Genomic DNA, 20,234 nt, shown 5'->3' on the forward strand with positions numbered 1-20,234 from the left:
TTGAACGGCACTGGTTCAGTTTAGTAGGTTGGTTCGATTTTCAAGCAAATTTTAATTTATTTTTTATTACCCAACTAACATCTAAATCCAAAATTTTTTATTAATTAAAACCGAAGTTATTTAAAAAAAAAAAAAAATACCGGTTCAGTTTTTCGGTATTAACCGATTTATGCTCACACCTGGACTGGACTCATGTATTATCATGGATGTGAAGCAAACAAACAGATAGTACAGATAATAAAGATAAAAGTCCGCGATGCACCTCCAAATGAGAAGGAAAGGCCTTCAACAGAGTTCCTCAACCCTCTTCGTCTCCGTTGATGATGGCTTCTTTTCCATTACAGTCACTTCATTCCCCTCTGTCTCTTCCATTACAAATCCCGTTGCGCCAACTGTCCTCCTCTTCCCTACATAACATCAGTTTTTCAACCAGTTACTACTCGAAATCTACCCTATCATACGGCATAAATGGAAAAACATTCCCACCTTCTTCCATACAGCTTAAGCATACTAATTTGATTCGACCAATAAAACTCCGTTCACATCTGAGCCATCCTATCATTTCTCCGGACGACCATTGGGGCACATGGACTGCTCTCTTCGCCACCGGAGCTTTCGGTATCTGGTAGTCCCTCTCTCTCTCACGCATGCACGTATCAATAAATGTCTGCGCTTGAGTTTTGACTGTTTGTGTTTTCTGAATATTGAAGGTCTGAGAGGACCAAAATTGGGAGCATGGTGAGTGCGGCCTTGGTAAGCACACTGGTTGGGCTTGCGGCGAGTAATCTCGGAATCATTCCTTATGAAACGCCGGCTTATTCGGTTGTCTTGGAATTTCTACTGCCGCTAACCGTTCCTTTGCTCTTGTTTAGAGCAGACTTGCGTAATGTTATCCGTTCGACTGGGAAATTGCTCTTGGCTTTTTTGCTTGGTTCAGGTTACATCTCTAATCTCTTCTATTGCTTTTACTTCTCCACAAAGTTGATGAGATGCTCTGAATTTGTAAACATAATGTACTTAATGTCCACAGGCAAAGCCAAATTCCTAGAAGGGATAAGAAAATTGTAAGAGTAGGACCAATGTTAAAGTTGACGCCTCATTTTAGTGTTTGTTGGTAGTAATGAAGAATTGTGAATTGCTTTGATTGACAGCAATATATGTATAGTGCTTAAGATGATCTGATAATTTAGAACAAATTGATTGGTTGTCTTATCTTGATATGTTTTCAAGGACATTGAGATCGATGATGACAAAGAAAGTAATCATGAGCTGTATTATCAAGAAGATGCTTGATGTCTATTTTTTTTGTTTCCCAGATTTTATCAAGTTAAGAAAAGAGTCTGATTGATATACATACATCCTGAATTGTACTCTAGGCTAGCTGATGGAAGAAATAGAATCCTAGTGTTTGTTTGGAGGTGTTCATGTGTTCAAGGAGGCTTTCATGTGTTCAAGGATGTTAATGGCAGAGCAGATTGTGAAAGATTAACTTGTTTCTGAGTCCTGTAAGTTTCTCTATGGTTGTGCTTGTTTTATCTCACCTTAGCTCTTTCATTTAGTTTCCTCTTCCCCATATGTAGTCGGCAAATCACTTTGCCTGATGAATAAGACATCATACAGGACAATTGGCATGCATAACATTGTATCATTGCGTAAATCTTTTGACATAATTGGATCTTACTTTGCTTTGACATGGGATGTTTTATTGGAAATGCTTCTTTATATATGCACACCATCAAAGGAATCAGAAATTCTGTATGGTTGGTCTCTGTGGGATTTTCTTTTAATAATAATGCAGATTCTGCTTCTGCTGAATGTGCTCAGTCAGTCTGTGTCTAAACCATATGTTTTGCCTTACGTGCGTTAATATAATAATAGCATAAAGTAACCATAAGAATGTGCAGAACTTTGACTTTTGTATTTCATAATCTTGTGGTGAGCTGTCCTTTGCTATATTCGAAAGCTTCACACTTAAGTTTATTGCTAATGTATGTAGTAATACTGTATGTAAATAGCATGCAAAATATATGGCTATTTTCACATTGTAGCCAGGGCATTCTTTTTTCCAATTTAGTGCCTTCAAAAATTTTTGTTATTTTCTATCATGCTAAGAGATGAACTTGATTTTTTTGTCTGCTTGACAGTTGCAACAATATTTGGAACTACAGTGGCTTTCTTGATGGTGCCTATGCGATCCCTTGGTCAAGATAATTGGAAAATAGCTGCTGCACTTATGGGTAGTTACATTGGGGGATGTAAGTTTTTGTGAAATGATATTGCATATTAGTTTTGGCACAGAGTTAAAGTTCTAGGAGTTAAATTTTAAGAGAACTAGCTATGCCTCCATATTAGGGATGCAGTTCCTTCTACTTTGTGGTATACTTCTATTTATGTCACATCTAATGAGTTAAAAATATTATATCTAGGACTGAAATGCTGCATGAGAGATATTGTGTTAATTCATCACTTGAAAACAGTTGGCTGGGCCGTGCTGCTTTGTGCTTATTATGATTTCATGCATGTAAATATGAAGTATCCTTCCATTGTATGCACATTTCTTTCACTAAAGTTCTTTATGATTTTTTTTTCCAGCTGTTAATTATGTTGCCATTTCAGAGGCAATTGGTACATCTCCATCTGTTGTAGCTGCTGGTGTAGCTGCAGACAATGTTATTTGTGCAATATATTTCATGGTGCTATTTGCATTGGCCTCTAAAATTCCTCCGGATTCTTCAGCATTAACTACTGGTATGTGGTTTGCAAGTTCTCCTCATGTGTTGGTGAACGGGAAATTTTTCTACTAGGGTTTTGGTGTACTGTAGTTTCAAGCATACGATAATAATTCATTTTTTCTGATTTTCTTTTTCTTTTTTAACTTTTCTTTTTGCTGGTGGTTGTGGGGAAGGGTTTACTATGAAAAATATAGATATTATATACCCTACGTGGTAATGGTTATATGTATATAACAACTTATAATAACCTTTGTTGTTTGGACACTGATGCTTCGATAAGAATGTGAGTTACCAAATACAAATAATTTTGCTAGTACTAAACATTATGAAACTTCTATTAAAACATGAGACTATTTCACAGGAGCTGAAATGGATGTGGAGTACTCCAATTCTTCAGGCAATATCCCTGTGCTACAGACAGCAACAGCACTTACTATCTCCTTTATGATATGTAAGACTGCTACATATCTCACACAATTGTGCAAGATTCAAGGAGGCAGTCTTCCAGCGATAACAGCAATAGTTGTCATTTTAGCAACAGCATTCCCTACACAATTTGGTCGTCTTGCACCAGCTGGTGATTCTATGGCTCTGGTTCTGATGCAGGTAATTGAAATATATCAAATTTAGTGTATTTGCACCATACTCGAGTGTTTGTCTTAAATGGTGTTGCAATTTAAAAGTTTTTCTAGCTGTGGTCATGGATGGTTTACTTTAATAGTGTTTCTCTTTTACATTGCCAGAAACATTTTTATTTTTTTTTAATTTTTCTGGGTTTAAAATATTGCAAGTATTGCAATTTTTAAATCACGTAAACAACGACCAATCACATAACAAGTGTTTCTCAAAAAGATTGATGTGCAAGTTTAATATGGCAAATTCACTTGGATTAATATTTAAGTGAACGGTTCTAAATCACGAAAGAAAGACCAATAATTTTTTACTCCTATGAAATTGTCATCAACTTTGTTGCTATCTCCTATCGCATTTTGCTTTTCAAGTTTCTATTTTCTAAATTCTGTGCTGCCAACAACAGTATCTGAATTTTTATCTTGAATAAAAAAAGTGAAAAAAATTTGGTTTTTTCTGTGCTGGAAGAAATGAAAGCAGTGTGAAATATTTTTGTGGGCTGGGTGCTTTGGCAACAGGTATTTTTTACTGTTGTGGGTGCTAGTGGGAGCATATGGAATGTCATGAAAACAGCACCCACCATATTCTTGTTTGCTCTAGTTCAAGTAACAGTGCATCTTGGTGTGATCCTCGGATTTGGGAAACTATTAAACTTTGATCTAAAGCTGCTACTTCTGGCCTCAAATGCCAATATTGGAGGCCCTACAACAGCATGTGGAATGGCCAAGGCAAAAGGATGGAATTCTCTGGTTGTTCCTGGTATTCTTGCTGGAATTTTTGGGGTTGCTACCGCTACTTTCCTTGGCATTGGTTTCGGAACGATGGTCCTTAGACATTTGTAAAGGATAACAAAACTAATTAGCACAGCCATTCTACGCTGTACATCTAAATGCAGGTTGAAATTAATTTTGGGTTATGATGTCAAAAAATGTTTTTATTAAAGACATGGTAGTCTTTTTTTTTTTTTTTTTTTTTTTTTTTTTTTTTGTATCTGTTCTTTTCTTTTCTTTTTTTTTTATATTGTAAATGAACCAAAATAACCTTTATTAATTCCTAGGCTTAATCTATCATGTTCTTCTCAAAATGCGTCAGACGTGCAAGAGAGAAATATAGGACATGGAGGAATTTAGAAAGTGGTTTGTTGGAATTTCTTAAATGTTCGATTTAGGATTTAAAAATTAAACAAAATGTCAAAAGTAATTGTCTGTGTATAGTTTAAAAAATATCATTACCCAGATTTTTTTTTTTTTTTGGTTTGCGTGCGAAACATTACAGCTTGAGCATTTTGAAATCACTTTCTGAAATAACCCGAATTTTTATATTCAAAATTTTTCCAATTAAATTTAATGAACCGAAAGCCTGGAAATTAATATTAATATTTTAGTGCAACTACTATGAGAAATCAAATCAAAAACCGATTGAAAAAGTCGAAAACCAGTTGAAAATCGATGATTTGGGCCGAATCGAACCGGTTCAACCCAAACCATCTAGAAAATTCCCTTTCTTTTTGTTTTTTTTTATCTCCAGCGCTGCACCTCTCTACTCCTCACCATCACAGCAGCGCCTCCTCCTCCCTCTCTTCTATTTTTCTTTTTCTTCTTCTTCTTCTTCTTCTTTCTTTTCTTTCTTTCTTTCCTTTTTCCCTTCACTGCGCCTGCGTCTTCATTTCTGGCGAGACAGCAGGTGATCGCGCCACCCAGCCACCGTGCGCCACCGCCGCACCTTGCTGTCGCAGTCGATCCGCCATCGCCACCCTCCTCTCCGGCCACCAACCTCCATTTCCGGTTAACCAAAAAGTCCGGCAACAATATATTGGGTATAATTTCATTTTAATAATATTATTTAATTAAATTAATTTTATTATTGGTAGTTAATTAATTTAGTTAAATTAATGTTAGTAATATTAGCTAATTTTTATTATTAGTAGTCAATTAATTTAGTTAAGTTAATGTTAGTAATAGTAGTTAATTAAATTAAATTTATTGGTTGTAGTGAATTAATTTAGTTAATTTAATTTAGTAATTGTGAGTAGTTACAAGATTTATAATTTTATTGTTGATTTAATGAAGTTTCGATATAACGTTATTGATGGAGGATGGAAAAATTTGATTGATTGATTGCCCGATGGATGGGCTGTGTGGTTTGAAATTTTTAGATAAATTGTGTATATTTTAACAGGTGGATAGTCCAACTTTTAGGGGGAGATGCTGCCGAAATTTCGGTAGAAATAAAATAAGTTTCGGTAGAAAAATAAAAACAAATTCGGTATAAAAAAATAAAATAAATTTCGGTAGAAGGAAATAAATAAAATAGAGTTAGATAAAAATAAAAAATAAAAAAATAATAATAATAATAAATAAATAAAATAAAATAAAATAATAATAATAAGAGTTATGTTAGAAAAGAAATTTAATATAGAGAATAAATTAAGTATAGAAAGTAAGAATATAAAATAAAAATTATTAGAGGTAAATAAATATTTTATCTGATATAATTATTTTTTGATGTCATTCTCTGAATTTCTTAGATCGCCCGGGTCCATCTAGTGCTCCTCCAGGACAACATCAAAGTTAGAATTTCGCTCTCCATCACAGTGAGTAATAATAAATAATGCATATCAACGCTGCATTTGCATATCATTTATTTATAAACATTATATTTTTATTTACATATTGCAATATATTATAAGTATTTTATCATATATATATTATGTTACGATCACTATAATTATACTTATATATAATTGTGCATTTGGATGAAATTGGTGTATTATGATGAATGAAATGTTTGATTATTTGTGCTGTGACTATACTGTGATTTGTTTGTGTGGAATTGGGATGAAGTGGGTCACCATGGGTTTGTGAGACTGTTTCTGTTATACGGATCCTGATTATGATTTCTGTTATATTCTGATTCTGTTATATGGATCCTGATTCTGTTTCTGTTTCTGTTCGCCGGGTAAATGGGAGATCGGCGCCTCCGTGTGCCCCTACCGTTGCCGTTACTGTTAACCATAGGTTGGCTTCTTTATTGGGCGCACCGGATAATCTAGATTTGATCGCAGCCCGCAGGGTGGCCTCCTGTTGTGAGCGCCTGATGATCTAGATTTGATGGAGACGACCGGGTTGCCTCCTGTTGGTATGGAACAGAAAAGAGAGAATGGAAAAACAATGAGAGGGCTGGTCAAGTGAGGATTAGACCGGTCGACCAGTATGGGGGATCGGCTCCCTGGTGCACATGTGAGAGGATGAGCCATGTGGGAGGACGGCTCATCGGGGGTTCGGTGACTCCACTGACTAATTTCCACGTGATGTGATTATTTGAAGGTGATATTGTTTGTGGGTGCTGATATGATGCCATATGATTGACTGTTGTGTGTTCATTCAGTATACTAGGGTGCATTTTGCTTGATGTATGTGGTGTGTATTATTTATTATTATTCACTGAGTTGCAAAACTCACCCCCCCCAATAAACCTCTCAGGTACTAGGAAGCAGCGGATTCAACTGAAGCTCTGCAATCTTCTCCGCAGAGTTATAAATGTAAACTTTATATTTCTGTTATTTAATTTTGGATGTATAAATTATTCTATTATCAGAATATTATTGAACTCCGCAGTTATAGGGTCGTGTATTTCCAATTGGGCCTTGCCGTATGCGTTGTTTTATAAACGGTTGGTTGTATTATTAGACACAGGAGAAACAGTATGCCCATATTATGAACGTGATTGATAATGACTAGGCCCAAACTAAATTTTATTGGAGATAATTAAAATTGGGCCGGGTTGTATAACATTTATTTACATTTATATCTTAACTTGTATGGACTTACTGTTTCTATTAAATGGTACGGAATGTATAGCTAAGTAATTAGGCTTACTACGGGCCTCGGGGCCTTATGCTTACCTGGGCCCTAGTGCCGGTCCAGCCCACGGAAACGGGTCGTGACAAAGGTGGTATCAGAGCAAAAGTTCATAAGTCTTGATGTAACTGCGGAGTAATTCCTGTCATGTCTTAACATAGTCTTCCTTGTTTTCCCCTTCAGCGTTATTCGCAGCTAGGTTCAAGTCAAGTTGTTTAACGATTAAAATTTGTATCCTTGTTCTTTAGAGATGTGATTTAGTTACTGATGCTAAAGGGATGGATTAAACAAAAATCCTTCTATGGAATAAATAATATTCATATATAATTTAAGTGTGTAAGAAGATACGTTATATATGATTAATAAGTTGAAGTTAAATGATGAAAGTATGCTATTTTTATTTAATATGTGTTGAATGTGGAATACATATTTAAGAATGCATGAATGTGTGTATAGGTGTGCTTGCGGAATTGAGAATGAGTTGCTAATTATTTAATAAGAGAACTAAACGATTCGGATTTGAGGACATTAGAATCTATTTAATTGGTGCCTTGAATTAATATATGTATTTGGTGAAATTTACATGATGTTGGTTGGTGAAATTTATTATAATTATTGTGATAAATATTTTTCTGGATGGAATAGATATATTAATTGGTGTAGGTATATAAATGATTTTTATAAGGTTTAAATATTGAAGGATTTGGTGTGATTTGCTATAATAAATGGTGATGAGTATTTTTCATAAAGAATAATATTGGTAGAATTATTCTATGAAGTGAGTTTTATTTATGAGTAATCGCTGTTGGTAGAGTAAAGCGTATTTATTTTTTTTGGTGTGTATTTAGTGGTTATAAGGAATAATATAAATTATTGTGGTTATAAGAAAAGTAAATTGTGATTCTTAGCAAGAAATAAATTACTCTAATCTTTATGTATTTAGTGGTGGATATTGTGTGGATTGTGGCATCTTATGGTTTAATATGGTATAAATAAGAATTAAAGCTAATGGTATTTAGTCTTTTGATGTTAAAAATAGTTGTTGCACACTCGATGGTATATAAATTACAAACAATGATTTTTGTTTAATGGGAAATTCTATGATCCGAGGAACGACTCTATAAGGGAATTATGTAAATAGTGGGCTATGATAATTAAGTGTATTGATGAATGACATCGGACATGGAGAGATAATTGTCTAATTATTGAATTGATGTTATACTAATGAATTAGATAAGTAAGGTTGGATCTAGTACTGTTATTGTATGGATATTAAGAAAAGAATCAATTACAGAAACGTGAAGAGTATAAATTAATATGATTTAAATGAGGATAGTCAGTATTTAGAGGTTTAATAAATTAGGGATTATGGGTAACAAGATTCGATGAAAATAGGAATAATGATACATTAGCGGATTTAAGATAAAGACCTCTATATTTTGGGATTTCATGAGTGTAGAAAAATTGTGGTTTACAAGTCATGAAAGAGTTATGGATCCATGTGTGATATAATTAAGATCCTAGTATATGTAGGATGTTTAATAAGCCAGACTAAGCTTATGGACCAAGTATAATAAAATAAAAGTAAAAGGTAGCAAAGGAAATTAGTGGTTTTAGGATTGAAATGTTGTTATATTAGGTGATAATTATATTAGGAAAAATTATAGCTTGAATATAATTTGAATATAATTTGAACATAATTTGAGTATGAAGAATAGAGGAGAATAATATTTGTATAATTGAACAGTGTCTTGTTATATCTTTTGAAGAATAGAGCTAAGGTAGATATTAAGAATTTAAATGATCATGAATAGTAATTTTATGCTGTAAATAAATTTCAGATTTATGAAACTTTAGAAAGTTAAAAGATGCTTTAGAATAAGTAGTTAAGAATAGGTAGTTAGACAAAAAGAAGTGAAATATTATTAAAGGTAGAAAAATGGAACATGTATACTATTGAAGGTAGGAAAATGACTTTGAGGTTTAAAATAGTTATCACTGTCGGTGATAATTCTAATAGAATATTAAATAAATAATTGATAATGTTATAACCAAACTTATGACTGAGTTAATCGGTCTTTGCGAGGTGAGTTTCGAGAATTTAGTGGTTTATAAATAGTATATTTAGAATCTAAAAAGAGATCAAATGTAGGAAACTATTGAATGTCTTGTGATAAACAAATAGATAATGGTTCAAGGATTGTAATCCCGACGACGAAAGAACTTAGTATATATATATATATATATATATATATATATATATATACATTCAAAAAGAAAGATAGATTTTCTACATGAAAGATAGAGATAAGAAAATTTTGACTTCTGTGATTTGATAAGTGTATTATGTTTTATGAGTTATATTAATTGAACCCATATATTGAGCTTATAAATGTATCATGTACAAGTGATATGTGTTATTAATAGTAATAACTGGGAATAAGAGTTGATAAAAGATCATGGGACTTAGCTTAAGATGACAATGAATGTGAATACATGTAACTTGTTGGTGGAAAGTATATAAACATAAGGACTTTCTATTAATTAGTGCAATTTGTGCAAGATACTTGTTTTATTGGATAAAGAAGGTTAGTTATATTTATGTCCTTAGTAGAACATGGATGTAATTAGAGTATTTTATTTCATTAGTAAGCTAGCTAAGTTTGAATTTACTATTTGTTTGGAACAATGAAACTTGGTATAAGAATAAATAGGTGAATTTGGGATAGTTTAACGATTTTAGCGAGGAGAATACATGCTAGTATTTAAATACTGAAAATATAAACTATAGGATTATTGGATATGATAATGGGATGGTTTAAGCTTTCATCTTAATTATACTGGAATGCCAACTCATGGGTGTCGATCATATCATTAATCAATGAAAATTGCTCATGGAATGATTGAGATGCCAATTAGGATGAGAATCATTAAGACATGATTTGGAGTCGATGTAAATCTATTTCGAAATTCTTAGTAATTGGTAGCAATTATGATTGAATGAATAGAATTGTGTTATAAATGTCAGTTTGTGACATATCTTATGGTTTAAGTGAATACTTAATTAGTTAGGTCCATTGGAGGACTGGTACATTAAAACTCAGATGTTGAGGAATTCAATGAGGTATTAACTTGTTTAGAGTAAAGAATATAAAGAGAACATACTTGAGGTTGAGGATATTCCTAGATCGTGTTAGGTATAAATTTTACAGATGATAGACATTAAGATAGACTGGGAGAAGAGGAATAACCCAATTATATTATTATCTGAATATTCATAGGCATTCAAGGGGTTAAGAAAAAATAAAACAAAGGACATAGTTCAATCAGGAGTTGGATTATAGGTTTAACATCTTTAATTTCTTACTTAGCTAGAGCAAAAGGCATTACTTGTTTAGGATTTACGGATACGTAGACCTAGGTAAATTGGATATAAATTACGGTTTGGAGAATTTTACATCTTGATTAAGCTTGTAAAAAAAAAAAAAAAATGTAGACTGGACTTCATTATGGAATGGAGTATAATAGAACTGTGTTTGCGAATTTTAGAAAATAAATTAAGAATTAACCGACATGGCAATAGTTAACATGGCTAGTTGCATAAGTTCTGGTCATAATTAATTAAGAAATGGTATGGTATGACAACTGGAAAAAGGAACAGAGAAGTTAATAACTAAAAGAGGGACTTGATTGTGAATTTAAAATTCTCTATATAATTGATGTACTACTTGTTTTTATGGATTCTCATTAGTAGGATTTTTAAAGAGATTGTATATCTATCTTTCGTTAGAAAATGGTTAAGTTGTTAAAGAGGTGATGTGATTGGGATAGAAGCCAAGTATATCCTATCAGTTGATAGCACTTAGCTAGAGAAATGTCTTGATTCTATTTGAAATAAGCTTGTAGTAGTGGCAAGAATTTGTTCTCTTTAATTGGAAATGATTCAAATAGCATTACTGGCAGAATTTGATAATAATCGAAAACTTTCTTGAGTTGGCAGCAATCATCTTATTTAGTTATGAACAACTTCAATGATTATGAGGGCAAATATATGGAATTGGAATTGATGAAAAATGGATTAAGTCGGCATGTAGGTTTTGAATTTTAAAATAAGGAGTCCAAATTGGAATAGTAATAAATTTGATTGAATATGTGGATTCTTATATCAGTAAGATTACATACTGGGTTGGTGTATGAGTTTCTTATGGAATGATGATCATTGCCTATGATAGCTAGTGAGAGAATAAATGACGATACATCAATGTAAGGACACATGATATAGAGCTAATGAGATCAATAACCCTTACTTGAGCAGATGTTATAAGTGAATAAAATTCTTACGTGTAAAGGTGAATATTAGTGTCGAATCTGTGCTTTAGGTTATGAATATTTGACTTGAATTGACGACTTGTAGATATAGTACAACTCAAGTTTAAATTAACTATGGTAATATGGTAGGTAACTTTGGGGCTAGATTCATCTCATAATCATCCTATCCTCCATATAAATTAAAGTTTCTTCCTATTGGTTTGTCTTCATAAATTTATTAAAAATTTCTTCCACCGGTCTGACTAACGAACTCAAAAATATTTATCTCATATTCTTGATTCATCCTTCTATCTGCTCAACAGCATTATGTGAGAAGTACAGCCACCATTGTCGTAAACAATTGTTGCATCCTAGTTGTTGTTATTTTTAAAATTCGAGGACGAATTTTTTTAAGGGGGGAAGACTGAAATAACCCGAATTTTTATATTCAAAATTTTTCCAATTAAATTTAATGAACCGACAGCCTGAAAATTAATATTAATATTTTAGTGCAACTACTACGAGAAATCGAATCAAAAACCGATTGAAAAAGTCAAAAACCAATTGAAAATCGATGATTTAGGCCGAATCGAACCGGTTCAACCCAAACCATCTAGAAAATTCCCTTTCTTTTTGTTTTTTTTTATCTCCAGCGCTGCACCTCTCTACTCCTCACCATCACAGCAGCGCCTCCTCCTCCCTCTCTTCTATTTTTCTTTTTCTTCTTCTTCTTCTTCTTCTTCTTTCTTTTCTTTCTTTCTTTCCTTTTTCCCTTCACTGCGCCTGCGTCTTCATTTCTGGCGAGACAGCAGGTGATCGCACCACCCAGCCACCGTGCGCCACCGCCGCACCTTGCTGTCGCAATCGATCCGCCATCGCCACCCTCCTCTCCGGCCACCAACCTCCATTTCCGGTTAACCAAAAAGTCCGGCAACAATATATTGGGTATAATTTCATTTTAATAATATTATTTAATTAAATTAATTTTATTATTGGTAGTTAATTAATTTAGTTAAATTAATGTTAGTAATATTAGCTAATTTTTATTATTAGTAGTCAATTAATTTAGTTAAGTTAATGTTAGTAATAGTAGTTAATTAAATTAAATTTATTGGTTGTAGTGAATTAATTTAGTTAATTTAATTTAGTAATTGTGAGTAGTTACTAGATTTATAATTTTATTGTTGATTTAATGAAGTTTCGATATAACGTTATTGTAATGTATAATTTTGAATGTGTGGTGATGTTGAGTTTGATGGAGGATGGAAAAATTTGATTGATTGATTGCCCGATGGATGGGCTGTGTGGTTTGGAATTTTTAGATAAATTGTGGATATTTTAACAGGTGGATAATCCAACTTTTAGGGGAGATGCTGCCGAAATTTCGGTAGAAATAAAATAAGTTTCGGTAGAAAAATAAAAACAAATTCGGTATAAAAAAATAAAATAAATTTCGGTAGAAGGAAATAAATAAAATAGAGTTAGATAAAAAAAAATAAAAAAAAAATAATAATAATAATAAATAAATAAAATAAAATAAAATAATAATAATAAGAGTTATGTTAGAAAAGAAATTTAATATAGAGAATAAATTAAGTATAGAAAGTAAGAATATAAAATAAAAATTATTAGAGGTAAATAAATATTTTATCTGATATAATTATTTTCTGATGTCATTCTCTGAGTTTCTTAGATCGCCCGGGTCCATTTAGTGCTCCTCCAGGACAACATCAAAGTTAGAATTTCGCTCTCCATCACAGTGAGTAATAATAAATAATGCATATCAACGCTGCATTTGCATATCATTTATTTATAAACATTATATTTTTATTTACATATTACAATATATTATAAGTATTTTATCATATATATATATTATGTTACGATCACTATAATTATACTTATATATAATTGTGCATTTGGATGAAATTGGTGTATTATGATGAATGAAATGTTTGATTATTTGTGCTGTGACTATACTGTGATTTGTTTGTGTGGAATTGGGATGAAGTGGGTCACCATGGGTTTGTGAGACTGTTTCTGTTATACGGATCCAGATTATGATTTCTGTTATATTCTGATTCTATTATATGGATCCTGATTCTGTTTCTGTTAGCCGGGTAAATGGGAGATCGGCGCCCCCGTGTGCACCTACCGTTACCGTTACTGTTAACCACAGGTTGGCTTCTTTATTGGGCGCACCGGATAATCTAGATTTGATCGCAGCCCGCAGGGTGGCCTCCTGTTGTGAGCGCCTGATGATCTAGATTTGATGGAGACGACCGAGTTGCCTCCTGTTGGTATGGAACAAAAAAGAGAGAATGGAAAAACAATGAGAGGGCTGGTCAAGTGAGGATTAGACCGGTCGGCCAGTATGGGGGATCGGCTCCCTGGTGCACATGTGAGAGGATGAGCCATGTGGGAGGACGGCTCATCGGGGGTTCGGTGACTCCACTGACTAATTTCCACGTGATGTGATTATTTGAAGGTGATATTGTTTGTGGGTGCTGATGTGATGCCATATGATTGACTGTTGTGTGTTCATTCAGTATACTAGGGTGCATTTTGCTTGATGTGTGTGGTGTGTATTATTTATTATTATTCACTGAGTTGCAAAACTCACCCCCCCAATAAACCTCTCAGGTACTAGGAAGCAGCGGATTCAACTGAAGCTCTGCAATCTTCTCCGTAGAGCTATAAATGTAAACTTTATATTTCTGTTATTTAATTTTGGATGTATAAATTATTCTATTATCAGAATATTATTGAACTCCGCAGTTATAGGGTCGTGTATTTCCAATTGGGCCTTGCCGTATGCGTTGTTTTATAAACGGTTGGTTGTATTATTAGACACAGGAGAAACAGTATGCCCATATTATGAACGTGATTGATAATGACTAGGCCCAAACTAAATTTTATTGGAGATAATTAAAATTGGGCCGGGTTGTATAACATTTATTTACATTTATATCTTAACTTGTATGGACTTACTGTTTCTATTAAATGGTACGGAATGTATAGCTAAGTAATTAGGCTTACTACGGGCCTCGGGGCCTTATGTTTACCTGGGCCCTAGTGCCGGTCCGGCCCACGGAAACGGGTCGTGACACTTTCCCTGTATTTTTGTGGCTATTCTTTTTTTCATTTTTTCTTTTCCTTTGATATTTTTATTCTTAGCTCAGAAATGAACCCGTATGCATTCAAACCCAAGATACATACGCTGCCGTATCACGTCTGAGTGAAATGGGCCAGTGCGTGGGAGTGAAAGCCCTGCTTGGCTTTAGGATAGGAAAAATAAAAGCTCCAATGCAATGTAATTTCCATGTGAGCTGCCGTTTATGAGTGACGTGGCCACTGTATTATTGGCCCTACAAACAGTTATTAATTTAATGTACTCAAAATTTTTTATTTTTTTCAACGAATGCACGTACATTAGTATCAGAGGTAACTGCTCCCATCACCTTGCTTGTGAATTGCGATATTGTTGTACTTCCTCCATTTGAGCCACTAGTCAGCTGTACTTTCGTTGACCAAATGAAAGTCAATTGTACTCACAGCAGTAGCCATTGCACAATGAGAAGCTTAAAGCCTTGCTTGGAAGGGAGAGGAAGTAAAATAATGAAAGAAAATAAGGAAAAATTATCATTTTATTTTTTAAAGTTTTTTCACTTTGTATGTAGATATAACGAAAGGAAGAAAATCAATTATATTTTCCTTTGTAAAGTTTTAAATGAAAGAAAATATTATGATTGGAAATTGATTTCAAAATTGACAATTATTGAAAATTTGTGATATTTGGATATATAAAATTTCCATTTTCTTTGGCTGATTTTCAATGGAGAAATTGTAGATATATGAGTTTGGATGGAAAATAATTTAAATTTTACTTCTCATCATTTTCGTTCTCTTTCTAAATAAAGGAAAATTCATTTCTTTAGGTATTTTTCATAGTTATTTTCTTTCTTCAAATAAATGCTCACATCTAAATGAAAACTAAAGTTATATTCAAATTAAAACCAGTGGCGAAGGTAAGTAGACGACAGTGACCCTAGCTCGAAAAAAGTTTTTCGGAATTACCTTATAAATTTCAATATTTTTTTTTTAAAATTTTGTATTCCTTAATTTTAAAAAATCTCTCTTATTCACCTTAAAAATAAAAAAAAAAAAAATCTCTTAGGCCCTAACTTTAAATTAATCCTCGTTTCTCCTCTACAAGCTATACAAATCATGCATTATACAAATAACTGACTCAAAAGCTTCTTTAATTAAAATGATGATGGAATGTAAGAACACCAAATGAAAGGGACTTTTGCTTGATCATTAGTGTTTTACTAGAATTTTATATCGCCAACATATATACATATACGTTATACTTTAGTTTAATTGTCTCTTCCAGCTTAAAAGGGTCAAACTTTTAGGTTTTTGACCTTGCATATATACACACACATACATGTATGTATGAATCATGCTGTTTTGTTCTTTTATACTACTTGTGGTGTATAAATTCTTAGCAAAGTATCTAATTTTGCAGGGCTACCTTCTATAGCTGCACCTAGCTAGACGAGAAGATGATAAGCAACATGATTAGGTTAATAGTCCTTGTGGTGTTTCTTGGGTGGATCATGATCTGGGTTATGTTGCCAACAAAGCTTTACGATAATAAATGGACACCAAAGCTGACAAGCAAGTTAATCAATTCAAAATTTGAAGTGCAAGGTTAGTTTTTTTTCGTTTGAATCGTTATGAATATGAAGTTGTGTCTCGTTCTTCTAAGCTACTAATTCATCCCTTTACAGGGACAAATCTGCTTTTGTTTTCCTTCCCTGTGATGTTCATAGCTATTTCTGGATGTGTTTATCTCCATCTTCAGAAGAAACTCAAAAACTCCAGCTCCAAAAGGTTCTCTTTCGTTTTCTCCTGCAACTTTATAATTTTCATCCTATTTTTAATATAAGTAATATTACTAGTATGTGTTGAACTGGTTGTAGAGTTGTTACAAGCAAGCGTTTATCCTTCTTGAGACGCCCAGTGCTAGTGATGGCTCCTCTAGGCATTTTTACAGCTGTGGAGATTGCATTTGCAGTCATGTTCATTGCACTCTTGATCTGGTCTCTTGCCAACTACTTGTATGTCAGTTTTGGCCATCTCCACATGGATAAACAAGGGGAGAAAGTGTACGTAATAGGGAAGATCCCTCTCTTTCATGGGTTTTTTTTTTTCTCATCTCTTTTTCTAATTAAATTTAAATTGGCCTATTAGATGGCAGGCAAAGTTTCGAAGTGTATCGCTGAGACTTGGATATATTGGAAACATATGCTGGGCATTTCTCTTCTTTCCAGTAACTCGAGGCTCTTCAGTTTTGCCTCTAGTTGGACTCACATCTGAGTCGAGTATCAAGTATCATATCTGGCTCGGCCATCTGTCTATGATCCTTTTTGCTGCACATACCATAGGTTTCATCATATACTGGGGAATGACAAATCAAATGGCTCTGGTACTTGCTATTACATATTAGATAATCTTATTTCAATATTACCAATATGCATGATCTAGTTAATATGTTATGGTGCTTGATGTTTTTGAGTGGCTAGACTCTTTAGTTTAATCCAATTACTTGGTTTGCGATAAAAATTAAAAGAAAGATGAGGAATCTCTTCATCTTTTTTTTTTTTTTTTTTGTGGTTACAGCCTTATTGTCCCATTTATTTGGGAAGCCAATTATATATGTTGTCTTTATTGTTTGACCGTACGTAGGGTGTTTAGATTCCTTTTGCTCAGCTAGCTTTTCTTCTATCACCACTATCATGTCAAGGCAATTAATTAATGGGTATAACGTAAATAGAAGTCACCATCCATGACCATAAATAAAATGACATCCTAGAAAAGCAACGAGACATTCATAATTTCTTGTTCTGTACAATTTCATCATTCTTGGACAAATCCGCCTAATTCATAAAACTATCCTTAAATTTCAGGATTTTAATATATATATATATATATTTGAAAATAAGGCATACTAAAACTTTTAAGAGATCCATATCATGGCGTTTGAAGTTGTAAATGAGTATCAATTTACAACTTTGGGGATCTCAAAAAATTGTTAAGGTACCATAACGATAAAACCCTAAAGTTCAAGGGTAAATTGAAATTGAAATTATATATATATATATATATATATATATATATATACATATATAAGTCTAATAATACTTTAATAAGTAATTCTGCCTACATATAAATTCTTCGATTTGTAAATTAAATTTATTTATAAATTATATTTATTGAACACTTATTCTATGATTAAAAATTGTATAGATTATTATCAAATAATTTATGTGCTAAAAAATTACATAATGTATTGCACCTGTTGAGCATATATCTAGTAATTGAAGACTGTGAAATTTTATAAATTAGTGTTTAATAATAATAGATACGAATATTTTATTAATTGAATGATTTAATGGATGGACCTAAAAATAGATGGTGCTGCTGGATTTTTGGGTATTTGAGCTAATGTATATCGTGTGAATGATATTATTGCGGGATAAGACTTCGTTTTTGTGTTGAAAAGGGTGTTGGACTAATGCAGATGTTAGAATGGAGCAAAACCTGGGTATCAAATGTTGCTGGAGAGATTGCAATGGTACTTGCACTGGCAATGTGGGTGACTAGTTCTTATCGCATTAGGCGTAAAATGTTCGAGGTTTTCTTCTATTCGCACCATCTCTACATTGTCTACATTCTCTTCTATGTATTGCATGTTGGCGCTGCCTATTTCTGCATGATCCTACCTGGGATCTTCCTCTTCGTCATTGACAGATACTTGAGATTCTTACAATCAACGAAACGAGCTAGATTAATGTCAGCTCGCCTCTTACCATGTGGCAGTATTGAGCTCAACTTCTCCAAGAGTACAGGTAGTTAACCCACAATTTAAGAATGCAAACATTGAATCATCAAACGCATTTGCTCACTTAACTCACAATGTAATTGACAGGATTGTATTATAATCCAACAAGCATAATATTTTTGAATGTGCCTTGCATTTCCAAGCTACAGTGGCATCCTTTTACTGTCACTTCAAACTGCAATATGGAACCAGATAAGCTAAGTGTAGTTATCAAAAGACAAGGAAGTTGGTCTCAAAAGCTTTACCAACAACTTTCATCTTCTAATGATATTGGCCTTGAATTGTCTGTTGAAGGGCCTTACGGACCTGCTTCATCCCATTTTCTAAGGTGGATTTACTGCTTTATATATATTTTGGAATTAGCAGTTGATTGTGTGGGAGTAAATCAGCAAATTTTTAGTCAGTTTTTCAGAGTCAAAATACTTATCAGCTTTATTTCTGGAATCATGCTCATCAAGATAGAATCTGTCTTGCCACAGGCATGAGTTGCTGGTGATGGTTTGTGGGGGTAGCGGTATCACTCCCTTCATATCCATAATCCGCCAGATCATTTTCCAAAGTGCACAACCAAACTCCCATAATCCACAAGTTCTTCTGGTTTGTGCATTCAAGAACACAGCTGATCTTACAATGCTAGACCTCTTGCTCCCAGTCAATAACGCACCTATACAAATCACTCAAGTGAATCTGCAAATTGAAGCTTACATCACGAGAGAGACACAGCAGCCTATTCCAGATTCTGAAACCCTCCTCCGAACCATATGGTTCAAGCCAAACCCATCCGACTCACCTATCACTGCAGCTCTAGGTCCAAACAATTGGCTATGGCTTGGTGCAATAATCGCATCATCATTTGTGATGTTTCTTGTATTACTAGGAATCATTACTCGGTTCTATATTTACCCTATTGATCATAACACAAGTGAGATATACCATTTTTCATATTTTGTATTGTGGGATACGCTTTTGGTATGTGCCTGCGTTATAATAACTTGCAGTGCAGCCTTTCTTTGGTGCAAAAGTAAAAATGCCCAGCAAATTCAAAACCTGGAAGTGCCAACTCCAACAGCATCACCAGGAGATAGAGAGCTGGAAAGCCTTCCCCATGAGTCCCTTGTCCAAGCTACAAAGTTGCATTTTGGTGCAAGACCTGATCTCAACAGTAAGCATATACTAGCTAACAGTACTATATATGTAGAATTTTCACATATCCGTATAATTCTGATCATATATTTGTTGGCAGGAATTTTATTAGAGCGCAAAGGAGTAGATGTTGGAGTATTAGCCTGCGGGCCAAGGGCAATGAGACATGAGGTTGCCAAAATTTGCTCTTCTGGTTTGGCAGATAACCTCCACTTTGAATCTATTAGCTTTGACTGGTGAGGTCATGCATGTATAATCTTGCACTTCATCTAATTTTATATGCTGCGTAACAATAAGAAAAATCACGTTGGTGGTTCTCCTCTCGTGTCAAGCGCGCCGGGTAAATAAATTCTTATTTTTATTAGTTTGGTTTATCGGTGAGACCATGGACCCGATTCATGCGTACCGCTGCTGCCTGCCTTTAACAGATTCTAATGGAGCTAGTAACTGAGGATATAAAGTTTCTAGTTCAACTCTGTAATATATTATCTTATGTCAGGAAATAATAAACGCGACAAGCTCGAAGGAGACAATTTAACTGTTCTGCGTTGTTTTAATCTTCATATAATATACCATTTTGTAAATTAGTTTCGATGTTTTTTATTAGATGATTTTTTTTTTTTTTCTTTCGTCATATTAAGTTTAGTCGTA

At 33.5% G+C, this 20,234-nt stretch overlaps 2 protein-coding genes across 6 annotated transcripts; both read left to right on the top strand.

Annotated features, from left to right (window-relative positions):
* The first annotated feature begins 196 nt into the window (after positions 1-196).
* LOC105648430 (uncharacterized) lies at positions 197-14,534 on the top strand. Of its 5 annotated transcripts, XM_089726715.1 has the most exons (10): positions 197-625; positions 711-937; positions 2,145-2,255; positions 2,593-2,748; positions 3,094-3,338; positions 3,881-5,178; positions 5,890-5,955; positions 6,845-6,903; positions 13,224-13,289; positions 14,174-14,534. In XM_089726715.1, the coding sequence occupies exons 1-6, from the start codon at positions 321-323 to the stop codon at positions 4,202-4,204; spliced, it is 1,368 nt and encodes a 455-aa protein (XP_089582841.1). In that variant the 5' UTR covers positions 197-320; the 3' UTR covers positions 4,205-5,178; positions 5,890-5,955; positions 6,845-6,903; positions 13,224-13,289; positions 14,174-14,534. The 5 variants fall into 5 exon arrangements, with proteins under 5 accessions (XP_089582841.1, XP_089582842.1, XP_089582840.1 ...); XM_089726716.1 differs by lacking the exon at positions 13,224-13,289; XM_089726714.1 differs by lacking the exons at positions 13,224-13,289; positions 14,174-14,534 and having other exon boundaries at positions 6,845-7,177.
* Positions 14,535-16,036: 1,502 nt separating this feature from the next.
* Positions 16,037-20,116, top strand: LOC105648431 (ferric reduction oxidase 4). Its single transcript, XM_012234809.4, has 8 exons — positions 16,037-16,246; positions 16,327-16,429; positions 16,519-16,704; positions 16,790-17,024; positions 18,120-18,447; positions 18,528-18,768; positions 18,920-19,602; positions 19,684-20,116. Exons 1-8 carry the CDS (start codon positions 16,099-16,101, stop codon positions 19,821-19,823), a joined length of 2,064 nt encoding a protein of 687 aa, XP_012090199.2. The 5' UTR covers positions 16,037-16,098; the 3' UTR covers positions 19,824-20,116.
* The last annotated feature ends 118 nt before the right edge of the window (positions 20,117-20,234 follow it).

This window comes from Jatropha curcas, chromosome 10, assembly GCF_041381405.1.
Source record: "Jatropha curcas cultivar XTBG-Jc1 chromosome 10, XTBG_Jcur_1.0, whole genome shotgun sequence".
In the NCBI taxonomy this organism is placed as follows: Eukaryota; Viridiplantae; Streptophyta; class Magnoliopsida; order Malpighiales; family Euphorbiaceae; genus Jatropha; species Jatropha curcas.

What these genes read in the sequence shown, in the direction of transcription:
- LOC105648431 (XM_012234809.4), top strand. Translation starts at nt 16,099, where the DNA reads ATGATAAGCAACATGATTAGGTTAATAGTCCTTGTGGTGTTTCTTGGG. An exon ending in AAAAACTCCAGCTCCAAAAG is followed by an intron (nt 16,430 to 16,518) that starts GTTCTCTTTCGT and finishes AACTGGTTGTAG; the next exon opens with AGTTGTTACAAGCAAGCGTT. An exon ending in CAACTTCTCCAAGAGTACAG is followed by an intron (nt 18,448 to 18,527) that starts GTAGTTAACCCA and finishes TGTAATTGACAG; the next exon opens with GATTGTATTATAATCCAACA.
- LOC105648430 (XM_089726715.1), top strand. Translation starts at nt 321, where the DNA reads ATGATGGCTTCTTTTCCATTACAGTCACTTCATTCCCCTCTGTCTCTT. An exon ending in ACCGGAGCTTTCGGTATCTG is followed by an intron (nt 626 to 710) that starts GTAGTCCCTCTC and finishes TGAATATTGAAG; the next exon opens with GTCTGAGAGGACCAAAATTG. An exon ending in TTCTTCAGCATTAACTACTG is followed by an intron (nt 2,749 to 3,093) that starts GTATGTGGTTTG and finishes ACTATTTCACAG; the next exon opens with GAGCTGAAATGGATGTGGAG.